The sequence below is a fragment of the Gorilla gorilla genome, chromosome 16 (genome assembly GCF_029281585.2).
Source record: "Gorilla gorilla gorilla isolate KB3781 chromosome 16, NHGRI_mGorGor1-v2.1_pri, whole genome shotgun sequence".
NCBI lineage: Eukaryota > Metazoa > Chordata > Mammalia > Primates > Hominidae > Gorilla > Gorilla gorilla.
The window spans coordinates 24,897,136-24,915,089 of NC_073240.2; the positions used below are offsets into that span (position 1 = coordinate 24,897,136).

A 17,954-nucleotide genomic window follows, 5' to 3' on the forward strand; every position below is an offset into this window, starting at 1 on the left:
CAAGACCAGCATTGGCAACATAGTAAGACCTTTTCTCTACAAAAAAATGTAAAAATTAGCCAGGCATAGCAGTGCATGCTTATACTCCCAGCTACCTGGGAGGCTGAGGTGGGAGGATCACTTGAGCCTGAGAGTTGGAGGTTGCAGGAAGCTGTGATCACACCACCAGAGAGCCACGACCCCATCCCCGCCTCCTTCCTGTGTCCTATGCTAGCAATAAATAAGTTTCCCAGCCACAAATAATTATTAGAACCTCCTCCCCATGTGCCAGCTCCAACCTCTGCTAGGTATGATACAGGGGCAGCCCTACCCTCTGGAATATACAAAATGTTACACAGACACAGTGTGTACACCGGGGAAGGTGGGCCACCCCAGCAGCCCATGCCCTCGCTAGTCCACAGTTAGCCCCGCTTTCCGGCCTCAGCTACCTCTCTGAATAAGAAGGGAGCCCCCCTGAGGGAAACGTTGCCATGGTGAGAGTAAGGGGGCATCAGGCCTCCTCCAAACAAACCAACTCCACCAGCCTCTGGCTCTTAAATAACAATCATCATCATCCAGAAATTTAGGGACTCAGCCCTGGTCAGGGTGGCAAACGGTCTGTTTGTCTTTCCCCATTAGACAGAGGTCTTGTCCTGCTACCCTAATTGTAAAGGGGTGCCTGGGAAGGGGTGGTAGGGACATGGTGGCGGTGGAGACTCCAGACCCACTTCTCTAGGCTTTGCTGACAGGGGCCTCCTTTTAATTTTTATTTTTATTCCATGACTTTTTAAAAAAATCCCATAACTTCTTTTTCATAACTTTTTTTGTAACTTTTCATAAAACTTTTTTCTACTTTTTTCCCAGAAGTTTTTTTGCCACAACTTTCTTACATTTTTTATCCCATAACTTTTTAACCCCATACCTTTTTTAATAAAAAGTTATTTAATAAAATAACTTTTTATAAATCTTTAATAAAAGTTTTTTAACAAAAAACCCATAACTTTTTTATTTTGTGTTTTTAATAAACACTTGCATAGTTGTATTACAATTTTGTAAAAATGAAACACGTTATCTCATGCCAAGCATGCCCAGCATTTGCACAATATCAATACCTTTAATACTATAGTTTTCAAGAAACACAAAATAAAATTTTAAGGCAAAAACAACACTTTGAAACAATTTAATGATTTATTACATTACAGTGGCATCACACCAGCAGTCAATAAGGCCACTCTAGGGAAAAATCTTTCAGTATTTCCATGACACATTCTGTTTACAAGAATTCATAAACTGGTAAAATTCATTCTAAGAAAACTTGGCAAATAAAGCTTTGGACTGGAATTGGCATTTCTTTCTCTGGTTTTCCTTCCCATTGTTTCTTTCTTTTATACCACAGTATTCATATTTTAAAATGTTTTAACTTATTTCAGAACATTAAGATAGCAGTTACATTTGTTAATAGTTATATTATTTTAAAATGACTCTAAGATAAAGTTTTAGAGAAACTATATTATGGATAGGGCTGATTTACATTTTCAAATTTTCTAAAAATCAGCTTTGGTTTTAGAGCTGATTTTTTTCATTTCTGGAAAATCTATCAGGTTTCATCAAATACTTTTAAAATGATTATTATATATGGCAATCTTTAAACAGGTGTTTTGATTCTTCCTACAGAAACTCAAAGGTATTCAGTGGGACTCAGATTTTAAAATTCTATGATTCTGATGAACTCTAATATTCCAATGTTGTCTTCTAAGCAAACTGAAAGCTGCCTTATACTCAATGAGGAAGAGCACAAATACTCGGCTGAATGAGGTATCACAAAAGACTGCATGCACTTTGAAGAAAGACTTAAGTCATTGTCATACAATTTCCATTCTTTTTAGCTTTTTCTTAAATATATGCCAAATGCCTACACAAAGAGTGGTATTTCAGTCAATATAGTAAATTCATTTTCCAGACTGACCTTCAGCTTAAATATGCCAGTGTGTGATTTAATCCATAGGCACCTCATGAACACATTATTGTCAGATTGGTTACAGATGCTAAACGCTATCCGAAGGTCATTTCTAGTCACTGATATTTATCAGGGTAAAAGTGAAGTGATTTCAACGATAAAAGTACCTTTGAAATAATTTATCAATGTATTAGATAAACCCAGTTTCAGAATGATAAAAGAAAAAACGTTAGACCAAATAATGTGGCTGATTAACAGTGGTCCGATTTCTACCCCGAGGGTTTAAAATGCTCTTAAAGTAACTGTCTTTAAACTGAACTCAAAGAATGCAAAAGCGGCAAGTTCAGAAAATAAAAGGCGAGAACAGGACTTTAAGTGCATTTTAAACCCATGGGCTAGAAATCGTACCACTGTTAATTAGCCGCATTATTTGGTCTAACATTTTTTCTTTATCATTCTGAAACTGGGTTTATCTAATACATTGATACATTCATAAAATTTGGAAGAGTCAGTTGAAGTCACAAGGACCGAATATTTGCACTCTTTCAGTGAATGCCAGCAAATCTGTTATTCCATCCGTAAAATCGTATTGTTGCTCTCCTGTTAATGTCATATTTATAGAAGTATCATGAGGATGCCAAATGCTAAAAATGGAGATGATCTAGTAACTAGAAATCCCCACCGCAGGGAGCACACACACCTATCTCCCTGCATCCTAACAATGTGATGTGTTTTGGAACACAGACATTAGAACTTCATGAAGTTTTAACTGTTGAGTCTTTCCCAAGCATCATCAAGTTATGATTTAGGCAATATATGACTGAAATGCATTCATTCATCATGCATAGGCACAATCGCATAAATACTGTACAAAATATGTCCCTGACTGAAACCCAGAGGTACAAAAACATATTTCACTTTGTAAAGAAGTTTGTGAGAAAATATAACTCTGTGATTGTATAGACACATTTCCTGATAATACATTGACATTCACAAACAGTAGATTGCACTGCAGTTTGTACACATTTTAAGTTGCATAAACTTCTCCTTGATTTTCAAAGATAGATAGTATAATACTGTCTACTAAAACTCCTTTTTGTTTCAACTAAGCACTCTGACATATATTAGTTTATAACAGTGTTTATTATTATTTCAAAGTGTTTTCCATTCAAGGAAAAAGAAGTAAATTCCTATGTCAGAATAACCAAGGTAGTTGAAGAATAGGTATTAGCCAAAGAGGTCTAGATGGTAAAATCAATCTTCAAGCCTCAAAGAATCTCCGTGAACAGAGAGGAATGCCAGGTGTCACACAGCTTTCCTTCACTCTAATTCATTCTTGACTAGAGCCTGTATGCCTGTTCCAGGGACATTTGAACTCGTAAAGGATTTCTTCTGATCTTCACTAAATACATTAAGAAGAATGCCAACCAGTGCCCTTTTGTGTACTGGGGCATGTAGTCATGTGATTAAAACAGGTAACATGAACTCTGACTTTAAAATGTATTGTAGATACAAATGCTCTAAGCTAGGAAAGGTTTTCCACGTCCACAGTCAACGATGGGAACCTTTCATTCCTCAGAAATAAGCCCTTTTTAGGTCATCGAAAAAGAGTACAACTGCTGCAGCTCATGATGCAATATCTTCATGAGCCCAGAGCACATACAAATCCTAAGGGCACCACCATAATACACCGCTAATTCCTGGCACCGGAACAGATGAAACACACTCTATCCTGCACATACCTGCCAGAGGAGGCCACTTTCCTCTTCTGTGAGATTTAAAAAGCTCCCCCAAAAGGTTATCACTCCCATCACCAATACACAGAAAATGGAGGAAAGGCTGTTTCCAGTTCTTGGCCTTTAAACAACTCTAAATCTCAGTACTCTTGGTGGCATATTACAAAGTAATAAACAGTGCACACTTGGGGGCAAACTACATATTGAGCTAATGAAGAGCTCACTGTGATTAAGATTAGATCAAACAACAGCAGAACATAGGCAAATTTTGTCTGAATGCTGTAGTGAATATACATGCTGCAATAACATTAAAAAAGCATGGCAGCCTATTCCAAACCAAAGAGAACAGTTTTGGGCAAAGGGTGGGTCTTTGTGTGTTTGAACTCCCACCACGTAAGGGCAAACTCGATATGCATGCTAATGACCTACAATTATGAAATTAAAAAAGAAAAATGCTAAAGGATGCCAGAGTGAACATCAGTGAGAGCCACAGAGACCTTTTAACTTTTTACAAATAAACTTAAACTATAAATTAGAAACACAAATAATCATGAGTGACTCTAACATTCAAAGGAAGTAAATGAATTGTGTAGGAGATTAACCCCATAACTTGGTTTCTTATTTAAAAATTTCTTCAGCAGCTTTTTGAGGATGGTGATGTTTATCTCCTTCTTCTTGGCAGCCAAGCCCAGCAAAAGAACGGCACACAGCAGTTGCTGCCCAAGCCTGGGTGCTCCTGGTGGTCCTGCACGATCGGCTGTGCAGTAGGCTTGTCAAGGAGAGGATCCTCCCTGGCCTCTCCTTGGGCAGAGGAGGTGAGGCTCACCTCAGAAAGATCTTTGGAGAGAGGGAGGCAGGGATCTCAGCAAAGTGGGAGACCCCTCTTCCTGCCTGCCCACCCCACCTGAGGGCTCTACTCACCACCATGCTTGTCTGCAGCCCCAAGCTCCTGGGGGGCTGGGGCTCCTGGACCGGGCTCATCAGCAGGGTTCTGGGCAGCGGCCAGGAATTTTCTGTGCCCATTGTTGTAGTTGCTGTAAGCCGCAATACCATCTGCTGCATCTCCAGCAGCTTCACCTGGAGGGAGGGGTGCTCAGCTGCCATGCCGCTGCCTGTGGCCACCGTCACCCTCACCCCCAACCCCATCCCCACCCCCACCTCCACAGAGATGTTGCACACCCTACCTTCATCTCCTCCCTGAGCTCCAGCCTGATGGTGTCCTCCTCCCAGTGCCGCATCTTTGGCACGGCCCCCTGGTTCTGATAAAACGTGATGGATTTTCCTGCGGGAGGACAGGGCTCAGATGCTGGGGCCCCTCCAATGGCCCTGCAGCTCCCTCTGCCATGCCCTGGCCTCCCACTCACTGATGGTATCTCTCTCGCCAGCGGTGGATGAAGCAAAGTTCTTTTTTCTTCACCAGCTCACTCAGGTCTGCCTTCTCCTCCAGGTGGTCCATAAAGCTGCTCTGGAGCCAAAATATTGCAGTCACATCTCGGCAGCGACCTGCCCTCAGGTGGCATTTTCAAGTCATGGAGAAGGCGGAGGTGAGTTCTGGCATGGGCCAGCTTCTCCATGACTTCCTGCAGGGCCCAGTGGGTCTCCCCACTCACAGACTCGCCCCCAGGCCCTGGGGCTGGGACCGCTGCCTCTGGCTCCTTCTGGGCCGAGGCCACCGGGTGAGCCAGGTGCTGGCAGCACACCCTCTGCTCTTTCACCTGCTCTTGTAACTGTGCCTGCTTCTCCTGGCCACTAGCTCCAGCGGACTTGAAAAATGCCACCTGAGGGCAAGATGTGAGCATTCTTGTAGGGGCACACACAGAAGAAATGGGGCAGAGAGGTGGAGCGCAGCCCCTTCCCTTGGGGCCTCAGAGAGTGCACCTGTTGGTCACAGGTGAAATGGTGTCTGACCACTGGCTCTCGGAAGGGGTGAGGGTCCAGAGAAATCAGAAGGCAGGGAAACGAAGAGCATAAAGGGGTCTTGGAGGGACCACAGAGGAAGGTGGCAAAATGGGTGCAGGGGGAGTCAGGCTCACCATGGCCTCCCTGTTCTCCAGGTCCTGTGGGACACTCGGCACGGGCTGAGGTGCCTCCTCCCCGTCACTGTCCAGATGTTCTCCTCCGTGCCCTGTGGGGGGTGGCCAGAGGGGTCTTCAGACAACCCAACAAGGGAGGTACTGTGGGCCCACCTCTACCTCCACCCTCACTGTGTAACCCTGAGCCAGCCCCTCCCCAGAGAGGAATGAGCTGCTGTTCTTTATTTTTACTTTTAAGAATCAAGATCTTGCTATTCCGCCCAGGCACACTCCCACTACTGGTCGATGTGGGAGTTCTGACCTGCTCCCTTTCTGACCTGGGCCAGTTCAGCCATCCTTAGGCAACTTGGTGACCCCCCGCTCACAGGAGGTCACCACACTGATGCCGAACTTAGTGCAGGCACCCGGTCGGCATAATGACCAGCTGTTCTAAAGCTCTCTGCCAACTCCTCAATCCTATGCTGCTAGCAGTCCCCCCTTCCTCCTGGGGCTCTCTCCTCTTCCTCTGAGCGGTCTCCCGTACCTTCCCCAGGGAGAGCCATGAGGCTCAGCTGGGCTGTTAGCTGCTGTTTCTGCTGGCTGGCAGCTTCCAGGCGCTCCTAAGGGGCCAGGAAAGAGTGAGAAGGGATGGAGTTTGCCTGGTCGTCCCCCTCACAGCCCCATCCTCGGCAGCTCCCTCCTCTGGGTCTCCTGCAACTTTTGGCAGGCCATCTCAGCCACTGCTTTGCCCCAAGCTTCCTGCTGCTGCAGCTGGTTCATTAGCTGGGTCTGTTGCAGTCACTGCCTGTACAGCGCCTCCTTCTCACAGGTCAGCTGCTGATAGGCGGCCACCTGCTGCTGATAGATGGCCACGTACTGCTGCAGGTGACCCAGGTAATGGTCTGGCTGCTGCTGCAGACTCTGAGCCTCTTGGCTCTTCAGCTCCCCCTGCAGGAAGACCCTGGGTGTGAGGGCACGTGGTGGCTGGTTTCCAGATTCTGGGCCCATTAATAGGGTAGCGAGGGCACTGTGGGGCTCTGTCACCTGCCCAGGCCCCTGTCCCCTTACTCCAGGCCTAAGTGACTGCCTCCCTTTCCTAGAACCCCATGCCTCCTTCCCCAGCCTCAAATCTCATACCCTCTTCTCATTTAATCCTCAGCACCTCTGTAAGGAAAATGCTAACTTCCCTTTGAAGTTAAAGAAACAGAGACTTAGAGATGCAAAGTACTTGAATGGTGACCAGTGGAACCGAGGCTGGAATCCAGTTTTAATCTAAGGAGTCTTTTTGTTTTGTTTTCAGACAAAAGTGTCACTCTGTGGCCCAGGCTGGAGTGCAGTGGTGCAATCTCAGCTCACTGCAACCTCCACCTCCTGGGTTGAAGCAATTCTCGTGCCTCAGCCTCCCGAGTAGGTGGAATTACAGGCATGCGCCACAATGCCCTGCTAATTTTTTTTTTTTAATTTTAGCAGAGATGAGGTTTTACCACATTGGCCAGGCTGATCTCAAACTCCCGACCTCAAGTGATTCTCCTGCCTCAGCCTCCCAAAGTGCTGGGATTATAGGCATGAGCCACTGCACGTGGCATAAGGAGCCTGTTATACCACTGTCTCTTCCCCTGTGATTGGGGGCTCCATGCCTCTAGCTGGGATGATGATGTCCAGACCTGAGAGGAGCCCAGGGCTACACACCTTTAAAAGTCAGAGGCAGGAAGCAAGAAACAGGACTGCCCTGGGGGGTGCTGTGGTCACCAGCCCCGAGGCTGGAAGCTGCCTCTGGCCTGGTACCTCCCCTCCCCAGAGGCTGCTGCCTGCCTCCCAGCCCTTCTTGGATGGGGTGGAGGTTTCCGACTCCTTCACCTCACCAAGCTTCTCCTGTAGCTCCTTTACTTACTGCTGCAACTGCAGTGCACTCTTGTTCTCATTGTTGTGGACAGAGAGAAGCAATCAGCAGCCACCCACTGCAGCTGGAGACCCCAGAACTTGTTGTCTGCCTCCCATGGCACTGGGAAGGCTGGAGGCAGGTTAGAAAAACCATCCCCTCTCTCCCACAGCCACCTGGCTCATAGGTGCCTTTAGAAGTAACATTTCACGTGAGGGCTACACTGCCCCATTTTAGAGGTGGGGAAAACAAAGGCCCGGAGGGCTAGGGAGGAGGGCAGGCTCCCCAGTTTGGGCAACGCACCGGCTCCTCGAAGACGCTTTGTGGCTTGGCCAGCTGCTGAAGGCTCTTGTGCTGCTCCTGGAGCCTCTCCTCCTGCTTCCGAAGCCTCTCTTCCTGCTCCCGAATCCTCTCTTCTTGTCCCCGGTTCAGGAGACTTATGCGCTGATTGTTTTTGACCTGGGCCTGGAGCTCTCCTGCCATTCTCTCTAGTTCCTCCCTCAGGTGCTGCAGCTCCACCTCAGAGGGCACTGCTGGGGGCTCTGGGGGCAAGGGTTCAGCTGACAAAGGAAGCAGATAATAAGGGCCTCTGGATTCTCAAAAAAAAAAAAAAAAAGAAAAAAGAAAAGAAAAACCCTCCTCTTGGCGCACAGCTCCTCTCAGGCTCCTCAAACTTGGCCTCACTGCTAATGATTCCTCGCACCCAGATGGTAGCCAGTCTTCCAAAGCACTTTCAGAGAAAGAGCACTGCGGGTGGCTGACAATGGGCCCTCTTTGCTGATGGGGACACTGACACACTGAGACTCATTGAGATGACAAGACTCGCCATCTCCTGGCACAGACCTCTTTCCCTGTGCCTCAAAGCCCTTCCATCCACCCACCTCCCTGGGGCATTCTAAGCCACCCTCACAGCCCTCTGATGCCAGTCCTGCTCCCAGGTCATGCCAGCCCCATCTTACCCATCTGCTTTTTGAGTTTCGACAAGCTCCTCTCCAGCTCCTCTACCCGACGCATATCTTGCTGCTTCTGTTTCTTTAATGTGCAAATCTGCCCAAAGCACAAGGGGAAAGGACCCTGGAGAGAGGGGCTGGAGGCTGGACAGGCTGCCCTCTCCCTCTCTGCCCCCACCTCCACAAAGCCCAGACCCATGACCACCTGTGGCTCTACTATTCCCATTTTACAGATGCTCAGAAAGATCCAGTGACCTATCTAATGTGGGGGGGCTGAAGGGTCAGATCTCACCTCCTGCGACATTTTTCTCATCCTCTGCTGCCACCGGGCCCTCTCTCCTTTTAGATGTTCAGCATACTCGTGTCTTTCTAATTGGAGTTGTTGAAATGACTCCTTCAACTGCAAGAATGGGCACAGAAGTTAGGAAGGGCTGTCACTGGTCCTCACCTGCTCCTGGCCACCTGGGGTCATCTTCCTTCCACATAACTCCCTCAGAAAACCTCACCTGTGTCAGCTGCACTTTCAGTAGTTCCTGCTCCCGCATGGACTGGTCTAACTTCCACTCCGTACGAGCTTTACTGGGGCTGGAAAACTGGATGGCGAAGAGTGAGAAGTTTCAATCTGGAGAGCCTGGGCCATTCCACACAGTGCCCCTTAAAAGGGCTAAGGCTAGGCCCAACATAAAACTCGGTCAGCAAAGATCAAGGCATTTCCAAGCCCGTGGTCTGGTTTTTAAAAGAACTCATTAAAGTTGGAACGGACAGGGAATGAGATTGAATTTATAGCTGGCTAACAGAGGCCCAGAGAGATCAGATAATATTGCTATTGTTATTACTGTTATTATTACCACTGTTTGAACCTTTGTGGAATGCTCCACCAGGTACCATGCTAACAATCCCATTTAATCCTCACAACCACCATAGGAGACAGTTACTATGATTCCCTCTATTGTGTAGATGAAAAAACATGGAGTATTTGAGGTTAAATGCTTCCCTAAGTTCACTTAGGCAGAGCTGGGATATAAACACCCAGGTCTATCCAATTCTCTAAGCCCGTTTTTCTTGCTGGGGATGGGGGCACAGACAGGAAGGGGAAAATTAATCTTTTGTTCACTTTTTGAAAGGATGATACATTTGCATAGTCCAAAACTCAGAAGGTATAGAAGGGAAGTATCTCCCGGCCATCTTGTTGCTCTCTCCTGAATTTTTTATGAACCCTTGCAGACATGTTTTATGTATATTATCACAGTATGTACACACACACACACACACGCACACGTTTCCTCTTTCTACAGAAATGGTAACATACTAAAGGTACTCTTCTGTACCTTCACAGTACAAGTACCGAATACCCCACCTAGGACTTGCCCAAGACCACAGCCAGGTAAGGGCGGGGCAGGCACTTGGCCTCCAAGCTCTGCGTCCAGTGCTCACTCCACACAGTGCCCCCCAACTCACCCACAGCAGCTGACTCAGCCCCAGGCTGCCACTAAAAACCATACAAAAAAGTAGCAAGAAATGGCCATGCTGCCTTCTGGGCAGGACACTCCATCCTGCAGAAGGGACCTTTAGGCTCACTCCTCCATCTGCGAAGCCAGGCTCCCAGGGGATGGGGCAGGTGGCTGGACTCACCTGGTTTGCCTTCTTCTTCTGTGTGGTCATGACATCAGAGAGAACACTCTCTAACTCTCCTTTACGCTGCAACGAACGTTGCAGGCGGACAGCCAGATCCTTGGACTTTTCTGTAATGAGAGAGTTGAGATGGGGCCCAAAGGACTCCCCCTGAAGACCTGTCAAAGTGCCAGGTTGAAGGATGACAGGGTGCCCAGATTCCCACCTTCAAAGTATCTGAGAGAATGTTTCATGTGGTACAGGTCCGTATGTAGTTCTTCTTTCTCTATGTTCAATGTCTGGATTTGAACCTTTGGGAGAAAAGCCAAGCAAGTGCTGAAAGAGAAGGAAAGAAACCTTCTCCGGAGGACAGGAGGAAACTGCACACCCTCCACTCACCTCTAGCACCCTTTTGGCTTTCTGTTTTTTGTTGTTTGCTTTCTTTTCCTGTAGGAAGAGGAAGACAGAGCTCTTACCGGGGGAGGCAGAGATGGCACAGCAAGAGACATGCCCCCAGAATGCCACCAATGCCCCAGGACAGGCCCACCCATGGGACCAGGTTATCAGGGGCCCTGTGGGGATGGGGTGGAATCTGAGGGGTGAGGTTTCTTCCCCAGGCTGGGTGTGGGTGAGATGAGACTGGGGCCTGTATGTCTGAGTGCCCCCCAAACCCAGCAGTCATGTCGCGAGGAAACGAAATCACGTTACTTCTTCCAGCTGATGTTCCTGTTGTTTCTTCTGTTGTTTCTGTGGGGAGAGTCAAATAACGTGATGGAGGGTGGCCCCCTCAACTCTATTCCCCAGACCAGGAAGCGGTAGGCAGGGGCCAGGAATGGATTTTAAAGGCAAAGTTCTCAGATATAATGGGAACACGAACCGGTAAACTCTCCTCAAGCTCCCAAGGACAGAGGATTTGGGTCTTTGTTGGCTTTTGCCCACAGCCACAGAACTCAAAGTCTGAGTCTGGAATCTCTTGAGAGGACAGCAACATAAACCTCTAGAGATGGAGTTTCAGAAAGGCCCCTCCTTCTGGCAGCTTGTGATTTAGAAAAGTGGGTTCATTCAATAAACACTTACTGAGCACGTATGGACCAGGTACGGTTCTTCACAGCAGACATAGGATGGAAAAGGACAGACAGGAGCCCTTAGCCCTGAGGTCTCCACTCTAGGGGGCCTTTAAATCTCAGACTCGAGAGCTAACAGAGACCTTTGATACTCACTACCTCCTCTGGAAACACGAGCCCAAAAAGGAGAGGTGGCTTGTCCAGAATCAAAGAGCAAATTAGGGACTGAGTCATGGCAGAAATACGGGGCCCTTGACAACCAGTCAGGCTAGCACTTCCCCAAGAGGCAACAATCCCAGGGCGTGTGTAGCAAGGACTCGAGCAGGGGTGTCTGGAGAGGAGAGAGTCGGCAAAGAGGGCAGCAAAAGAAGAGCCAGGCTGCATGCTCTGGGGTCCCTCCCCAGGATTGGCAGCGTGGAATCAGGGGACCCCAGTGGACTCTTACCAAAGATTTGATGGTGTTCTTCAGTTGGGTGATTTCTGCGGACCTTGAATCCAGGACTGCTGCTAGTTCTTGGCACGGGCTCTGAGGTGCATGCAGAGAGGAGGAGGTGGAGCAGGAGTGGGGGGAGAGGTAGAGAGAACAATCATTAGGGCTGGGGTTTGTGGGCTGTCTCAGCTGGCAGAGGGGCACCCAGTCCCACCTGGAGGAGGAGGTTGGAGGGCTGACCCAAAGGGTCACTGCACCTCTGCCCAGAGCCTCTTACCTCCAGATCTTTCAGGGTGGCAGATGATGTAGGGCCTTCCCTGTGGAAACCTGTTGCTGACTACAAGAGATGAGAGTGCACATGGAGATGTTCTGTCCCCCACAGTGTCTGAGCCCTCTGACTTCCTTTCTTCCCCATCAACTGGCAACATTTTCTTTTCTGCCTATCTTGGACCTTTTGTCCCATAACTCCTTTGTGCCAACTTCTCTCATGGTTCTTATCTCCCCACCATCCCATCCTGGGGCCCTTTCAGTGACTCCTGATGGCAAGTGGCTGTTCTCATTGTCCTGGCTTCCCCTTGAGACTGGGGATGAGGAAAATCAAACAGCAAAGACCATATCCTGGGTGTCCTGAGTGTTTACAGCAGGCCATGTACCAGGGATTAACATAAAAACAACAATAACAAATCTCATGAAAATTTCACAAATGGAAGTGAAACAATATCACCTCTATTATACAGATGTGAAAAGAGAGGCCCGATGAGGTCAAGCAACTTGCCCTAAATCATATCCCTAGCAGAGCAGATGGAGAGGCAGGATTCAAACCCAGATTTCCTTTTTTTTTTTTTTTTTTGAGACAGAGTCTTGCTCTGTCACCAGGCTGGAGTGCGGTGGCATAATCTTTGCTACTGCAGGCTCCACCTCCCAGGTTCACACCATTCTCTTGCCTCAGCCTTCTGAGTAGCTGGGACTACAGGCACACGCCACCACGTGTGGCTAATGTTTTTGTATTTTTAGTAGAGACAGGGTTTCACCATGTTAACCAGGATGGTCTCGATCTCCTGACCTCATGATCTGCCTGTCTTGGCCTCCCAAAGTGCTAGGATTACAGGCGTGGGCCACCACACCCGGCTAAAGCCAGAATTCTTAACCAGTACCCAGCAGTCCATCCACAATCTTAACAATTACCCTCTATTGCCCCTTGGGCCCCCTGTCCCCAGAAGCCTGGTCAGCCAAGACTCACATCCCCAGGTGGCTGGCAACCACCACAAGTGGCTATCTCAGGGATACTGCCATTTGTTTTTGTGTTCCTGTTTGCTCCTGCTGGAACTCTAGGGCTGTTTTTCTTCCAGTATTCTTTTAACTGTTGGAAAGAAGAGCAGTAATATTCATGAGAACCGTCAGTCCCTACAGCCACATCCTCCTGTACAGTTTTTACAAAATACACTTACACATCATCTGATTTAATGACACCAACAACTGTACAAGGTGTTGTCACACTCATTTAGTGACTGAGAAGGATTGATATCATGGCTAGAAAAAAAAAAGAAAAAGGCAATACTGGAACTTTGAAACTCAGTCTTCTGACTCCAAGCTCTGAGGTTTTGTCAGGAATCAGCAGCTGCCAGGGACCAAAACCAGAGGCAGAGGTAGAAAAGTAAACATTAAGTAGGCAGGAACTGTATGCCATGTGGTTTAGAGTCATGCATCCTCACACGTCTGTTAGTGTGAAGAAGTGCACCAGTACCTCTCAAACTTTTATATCAATGTGTCCTCATGGCAGAAGGCAGCCTTTGTCTTCAATCAGAATTCATCAGAAAGAGGACAACCCAAGCCTCATTTCAGAGAGAGGTCTGGCATACTCTTAGAAACCTATGTGACTGTCATCCCTAAGTACATTCATGCTTTTTCTCTTGATCTCAAGAGAATCAAGGGAAACTGATGCTTCAGAAAGATGTCCCACATTTATCCTGTGGCACTCAAAGTACCCAAGGTTGAGAGAATATGAGGAAGATTCAAGCTGTCAAGTTCAGTTTCCCAAGATCTATTCCACAGAAGATGAGCAAATCTCACTTCAGAGACCACTGACTGAAGGAGAGTCTGGTCCCAGAACCATGGAGAATCAGAATATGAGGTGGAGAACTCAGAAAAAAATGTTAAAATCTCTCTGGAAAGTAGAAGCCTGGGAGAAAACCAAACCAAACCCATTCTCTCATTGCCACCCAGAGATACTGTCAACATTTTGAGTTCATGGGGGAAGTGTAGGCTTTTCCCACCGTCAACATCTGTAAGGGAGTGAGGCAGCCTGGAACCTCTTGCTCCTAGGTCCCATAGTCTCCATTCCCCTTCCAGCTGGAAATTTGTGCTGTGACCAGAGGAACCAGAAACGGGGTGAGAACGCTTAGGGGACTGGGTCATAAGATCAAAGGCCAGTCTTGCAGTAACCGCAGTTACTAGGTGGGCTGTGACATCACAACATTCCACTCCTCCTGGTTGAGGGGAGGGACCATGTCAGCACCATGTCCAAGTCGCCGCTCCACGATGGGGGAGGGAAGCACAGGGTTGGGCCCCAGCTCCTTGGAGACGCCAGCACAAAGAACCCAGGGAGGTCGACCTTGAGGCAGCAGGAGGGGAGGGCAGAGTCTGCAGCAGGGAGTCCCAGGAGTCACCAGTCCAAAGTCACCCAGGAATGACTGGCGAGGGTGGGGCCTGGCTCCTTGGAGATGAGAGCCCAAAGAGCCCAGGGAGATCAAGCTTGGGGTGGCAGGAGATGAAGGCCCAGTAATGGAGCGGGAAGCCCCAGGAGTCACCCACCCAAAGTCACCCTAGGGTGATTGGCGAGGGCAAGGACTGGGCTGCTTGCTGAAGGGGTGGGGCTGACTGACAAAACTTTGATGGGGGTAGCCCAGAGGCACTGGGGTTGGGGGGACCAGTCCAGTGTGCCTCAGGAGTCATATAGACTCTGGCAGGGGTCTTGTCATCAGAGGGGATCTGTGGCTGGGTTGAGGGGCTATGACCTAGTGCGTTTTTACCTTTTTCTTGGCTGCAGCCAATTTGTTGTGTTGAGTTTCTTCTGCCATCGCAGGTTGGGGAGGGAGGAAGGGTTGGGGAGGGAGGAAGGGTTGGGGCCACAGCAGCAAAATCTCAGTAAGCACCGATCAATGCTTCCAGTCACCTACCAGACAGCTGTGTGACTGAGCCAGAGGAGGCGTAACCAGGGCCCCAGTAGAATGCGGAATAGGGGCGTGGCCTTAATGCTCCAAGCCCATTGGTCAATGAGAAAGATGAAAGGGCAAGGGGGCGTGGCCACACAGCAGCGTGGCCAGAGGGCCCTGTGACTCACAAGGAAAGCTGCCCATGGCAACCGCTCTCCCCACCCACTCTAAGAGAGCGGAGAGGCCTCCCACTCTGGAAGAGAAGAGGGGCCGGCTTTTGCTTTAAAAGCTTTAAAACTTTAAAAAATATATGTGTGTATACTTTATATATATGTGTGTCCGTGTGTGTGTATCTGTTTTTCTCCATAGCTGTCTTCATTATCCAGCTTCTATGCAAGGTCTATGATTTTGGCCTATATTTTTCATCTTTGATTACAGTGCAAAAATTACCAGTATTACCTTAACTGAGATACAGATCCTATAAAAATAGAAAATGCATAGCATGCTTGATGATTAATGAAGCAGACTATATTATCCAACATTCTAATAAGATAAAATCATCACAATGATTTCTCTTTTTTGGAAAAATGTTTCTCTTATTCTCCTACGTTTTTGTTAAGATTTTTTTTCTTAAACAAGAAACATGTCTAATATCTGTAAAAACACAAAGCTTTTGGGCCGGGTGCAATGGCTCATGCCTGTAATTCCAGGACTTTGAGAGCCCAAGGTGGGTGGATCATGAGGTCAGGAGATTGAGACCATCCTGGCTAACACGGTGAAACCCCATCTCTACTAAAAACACAAAAAATTAGCTGGGCATGGTGGCGGGCGCCTGTGGTCCCAGCTATTCGGGAGGCTGAGGCAGGAGAATGGTGTGAACCCAGGAGGTGGAGTTTATACTGAGCAGAGATCATGCCACCACATGATCGGCGACAGAGCGGGACTCCATCTCAAAAAAGAAAAAATATATATATATATATATATAAAGGCCTCATTTTGCAAGTGAGGACACTGAAGAGTATAGAAGAAAGAAGGGCTTCGTGCAAAACCACGTTCCTGATTGTTGGCGGAACCAAGCCCACAACCTGGAACTCAAGTTTCTCTACTTATAGTAGACGCTCAAAGAATTATAATAATTTACAACAACGTCATAATCATTTGACATTTCTAAGCTGGTCATGTTTTCTTTCGTGTGTACTTCTCCCCTCTCAACAATTACTGTGCCCTTGGCAATTTAATAAAGCAGGATAATATTCAACTCAGCGACCTACAGCTTGACAAGCATCTCCTGCTCCCAGAAAACCGAAGGTGTTGCTGTCAATCTAATACTAAATAATAATTTTCTGTAGTCCTAGAACCTCTGGACTTCCCAGTTACATGGCCAATAAACCCCCTCATTGTCTGAGCCAGTCTGAGCTGGGCAGCCTGACTGAAGTCTAGAACATCCTAACTGGCACAAAGGCCCTTAAGGTGACCCCAATCCACCTGTCTGGCTTTCTCTCTTGTCACTTCCTTCTACATCCTCTCTGCAACAACCAAATTAGATTACTCACCGTTCCCCACACTGCCTTGCGATTTCTTTTTTTTTTTTTTGATGGAGTTTTACTCTTGTTGCCCAGGCTGGAGTGCAGTGGTGTGATCTCAGCTCACTGCAATCTCTGCCTCCTGGGTTCAAGTGATTCTCCTGCCTCAGCCTCCCGAGTAGCTGGAATTACAGGTGCCCGCCATCATGCCCAGCTAATTTTTGTATTTTTAGGAGAGACAGGGTTTCACCATGTGGGCCAGGCTAGTCTCCAACTCCTGACTTCAGGCGATCCACCTGCCTCGGCCACCCAAAGTGGATTTTCTTTTTTTACCCATGCACTTGCCCAAGCCGACTTTCTGGCTCAAACCTTTCCCCTGGCCTTGCATCCTCTCTATCCATCTGCCCAAACCTCCCTCACTCTCCAAAGTCTCATTTCAAATGTTGCTTTTCCCTGAAGCTTCTCCTGGAATGACCCATCTCTCCCTCCTCATTCTGATCATTTCCTCTTTGAATTCCCATAGCGTTAGGTATGCCCTCCTCTTCGAGCACTGAATCCAGCCTTGCCTCGCATTGGAGTCACTTGTACACCTGACCTTAATCCCCCTGAGGACAGGGACACTTTGTGTTTATCCCAAAGTCCTGAAACAACTAGTACAGAACCTGAGACACGGGAAGGCCCCAGAATTGCCTGCCGAACAGAACAGTGATAGTGCTGAATTTGGTTCCTCCTTTAACCTGTGTGACCCCAGACGTTTGTTTTCTATGAAGCCTCAAAACATGGTTATGTTTCCTAATTTACAACTAACACATGGAAACCCATGTTTTGAAAATGGGGGTGGGGAGGATGAACTGAAGGCAGCCTCTTCAGCTAAGTTCCAAAGGCCAGGTGGCCCACTGTGAACCTCGTTTAACCACACAGAACATATGAATAGCTAGAACAAGGGATCTAACAGTTACCAGAATGTTTTCAGAAAGGTGACTTCAGAAGTGCCAAGCTTCAGGAAGACCTGGACTGAGAAGGGATCAGACAACTTTAGGAAAGCAGGTACCAAACAGCCCTTTTACAGTTTACACACAGGCCTTGGTGTCAGAAAAATACTGGTTTGAATACTGGTTATGCATCAGAGATGCCACTCTGGACAAGCTCCTTATGCTCTCTGGGACTCTGCTTTCTCATCTAAAAAATGGGGATCACCTGAGGTCAGGAGTTTGAGACCAGCCTGGCCAACATGGCAAAACCCCATCCCTGCTAAAAATACAAAAATTAGATGGGTGTGGTGGCTCGCACCTGTACTTGCAGCTACTTGGGAAGCGGAGGCAGGAGAATTGCTTGAACCTGGGAGGCAGAGGTTGCAGTGAGCTGAGATCGCACAACTGCACTCCAGCCTGGGCAACAGAGTGAGACTCTGTCTCAAAAAACAGGGGGGGGTGGTGGATAATAATAGTGCCTACCTCAAGAGGTTGCTGTGAACACCAGAAGAAGCAATACACACCAAGTGCCTACAGATAGGAAGCACTTGGTAAAAATGTAACTGCCATTAACAATAAATATGATGCTCACAGGGTCAGTGGAAAAAGTAATGGAAAGTAGGAGTGGTGGGAACAGAATAGGAGGGAACAAAGCACCTCTGAGTAGACCTTTCTGTATAGCTCCGACTC

At 47.7% G+C, this 17,954-nt stretch overlaps 1 protein-coding gene across 3 annotated transcripts; it reads right to left on the bottom strand.

Annotated features, from left to right (window-relative positions):
- Positions 1-1,073: 1,073 nt before the first annotated feature.
- On the bottom strand, positions 1,074-15,560 carry LOC129527071 (putative golgin subfamily A member 8I). Of its 3 annotated transcripts, XM_055363322.2 has the most exons (18): positions 14,648-15,560; positions 12,859-12,978; positions 11,896-11,955; positions 11,634-11,714; positions 10,833-10,871; positions 10,524-10,571; positions 10,351-10,435; positions 10,146-10,255; positions 9,020-9,106; positions 8,806-8,913; positions 8,523-8,610; positions 7,867-8,123; positions 6,229-6,304; positions 5,706-5,797; positions 5,037-5,137; positions 4,857-4,954; positions 4,594-4,749; positions 1,074-4,509 (listed from the first exon to the last, which is right to left on the bottom strand). In XM_055363322.2, the coding sequence occupies exons 1-18, from the start codon at positions 14,693-14,695 to the stop codon at positions 4,334-4,336; spliced, it is 1,830 nt and encodes a 609-aa protein (XP_055219297.1). In that variant the 5' UTR covers positions 14,696-15,560; the 3' UTR covers positions 1,074-4,333. The 3 variants fall into 3 exon arrangements, with proteins under 3 accessions (XP_055219297.1, XP_055219298.1, XP_055219299.1); XM_055363323.2 differs by lacking the exon at positions 11,896-11,955; XM_055363324.2 differs by lacking the exon at positions 12,859-12,978 and having other exon boundaries at positions 14,648-15,559.
- Between the last annotated feature and the right edge of the window lie 2,394 nt (positions 15,561-17,954).

Bases quoted from the DNA above. Each gene is read 5' to 3' on its own strand.
- LOC129527071 (XM_055363322.2), bottom strand. From the start codon at position 14,695: ATGGCAGAAGAAACTCAACACAACAAATTGGCTGCAGCCAAGAAAAAG. The intron at 5,138-5,705 runs GTGAGCCTGACT...TTTTGGCTCCAG, and splicing joins TGGAGAACAGGGAGGCCATG to AGCAGCTTTATGGACCACCT. The intron at 4,510-4,593 runs GTGAGTAGAGCC...CTCTCTCCAAAG, and splicing joins GGCTGCAGACAAGCATGGTG to ATCTTTCTGAGGTGAGCCTC.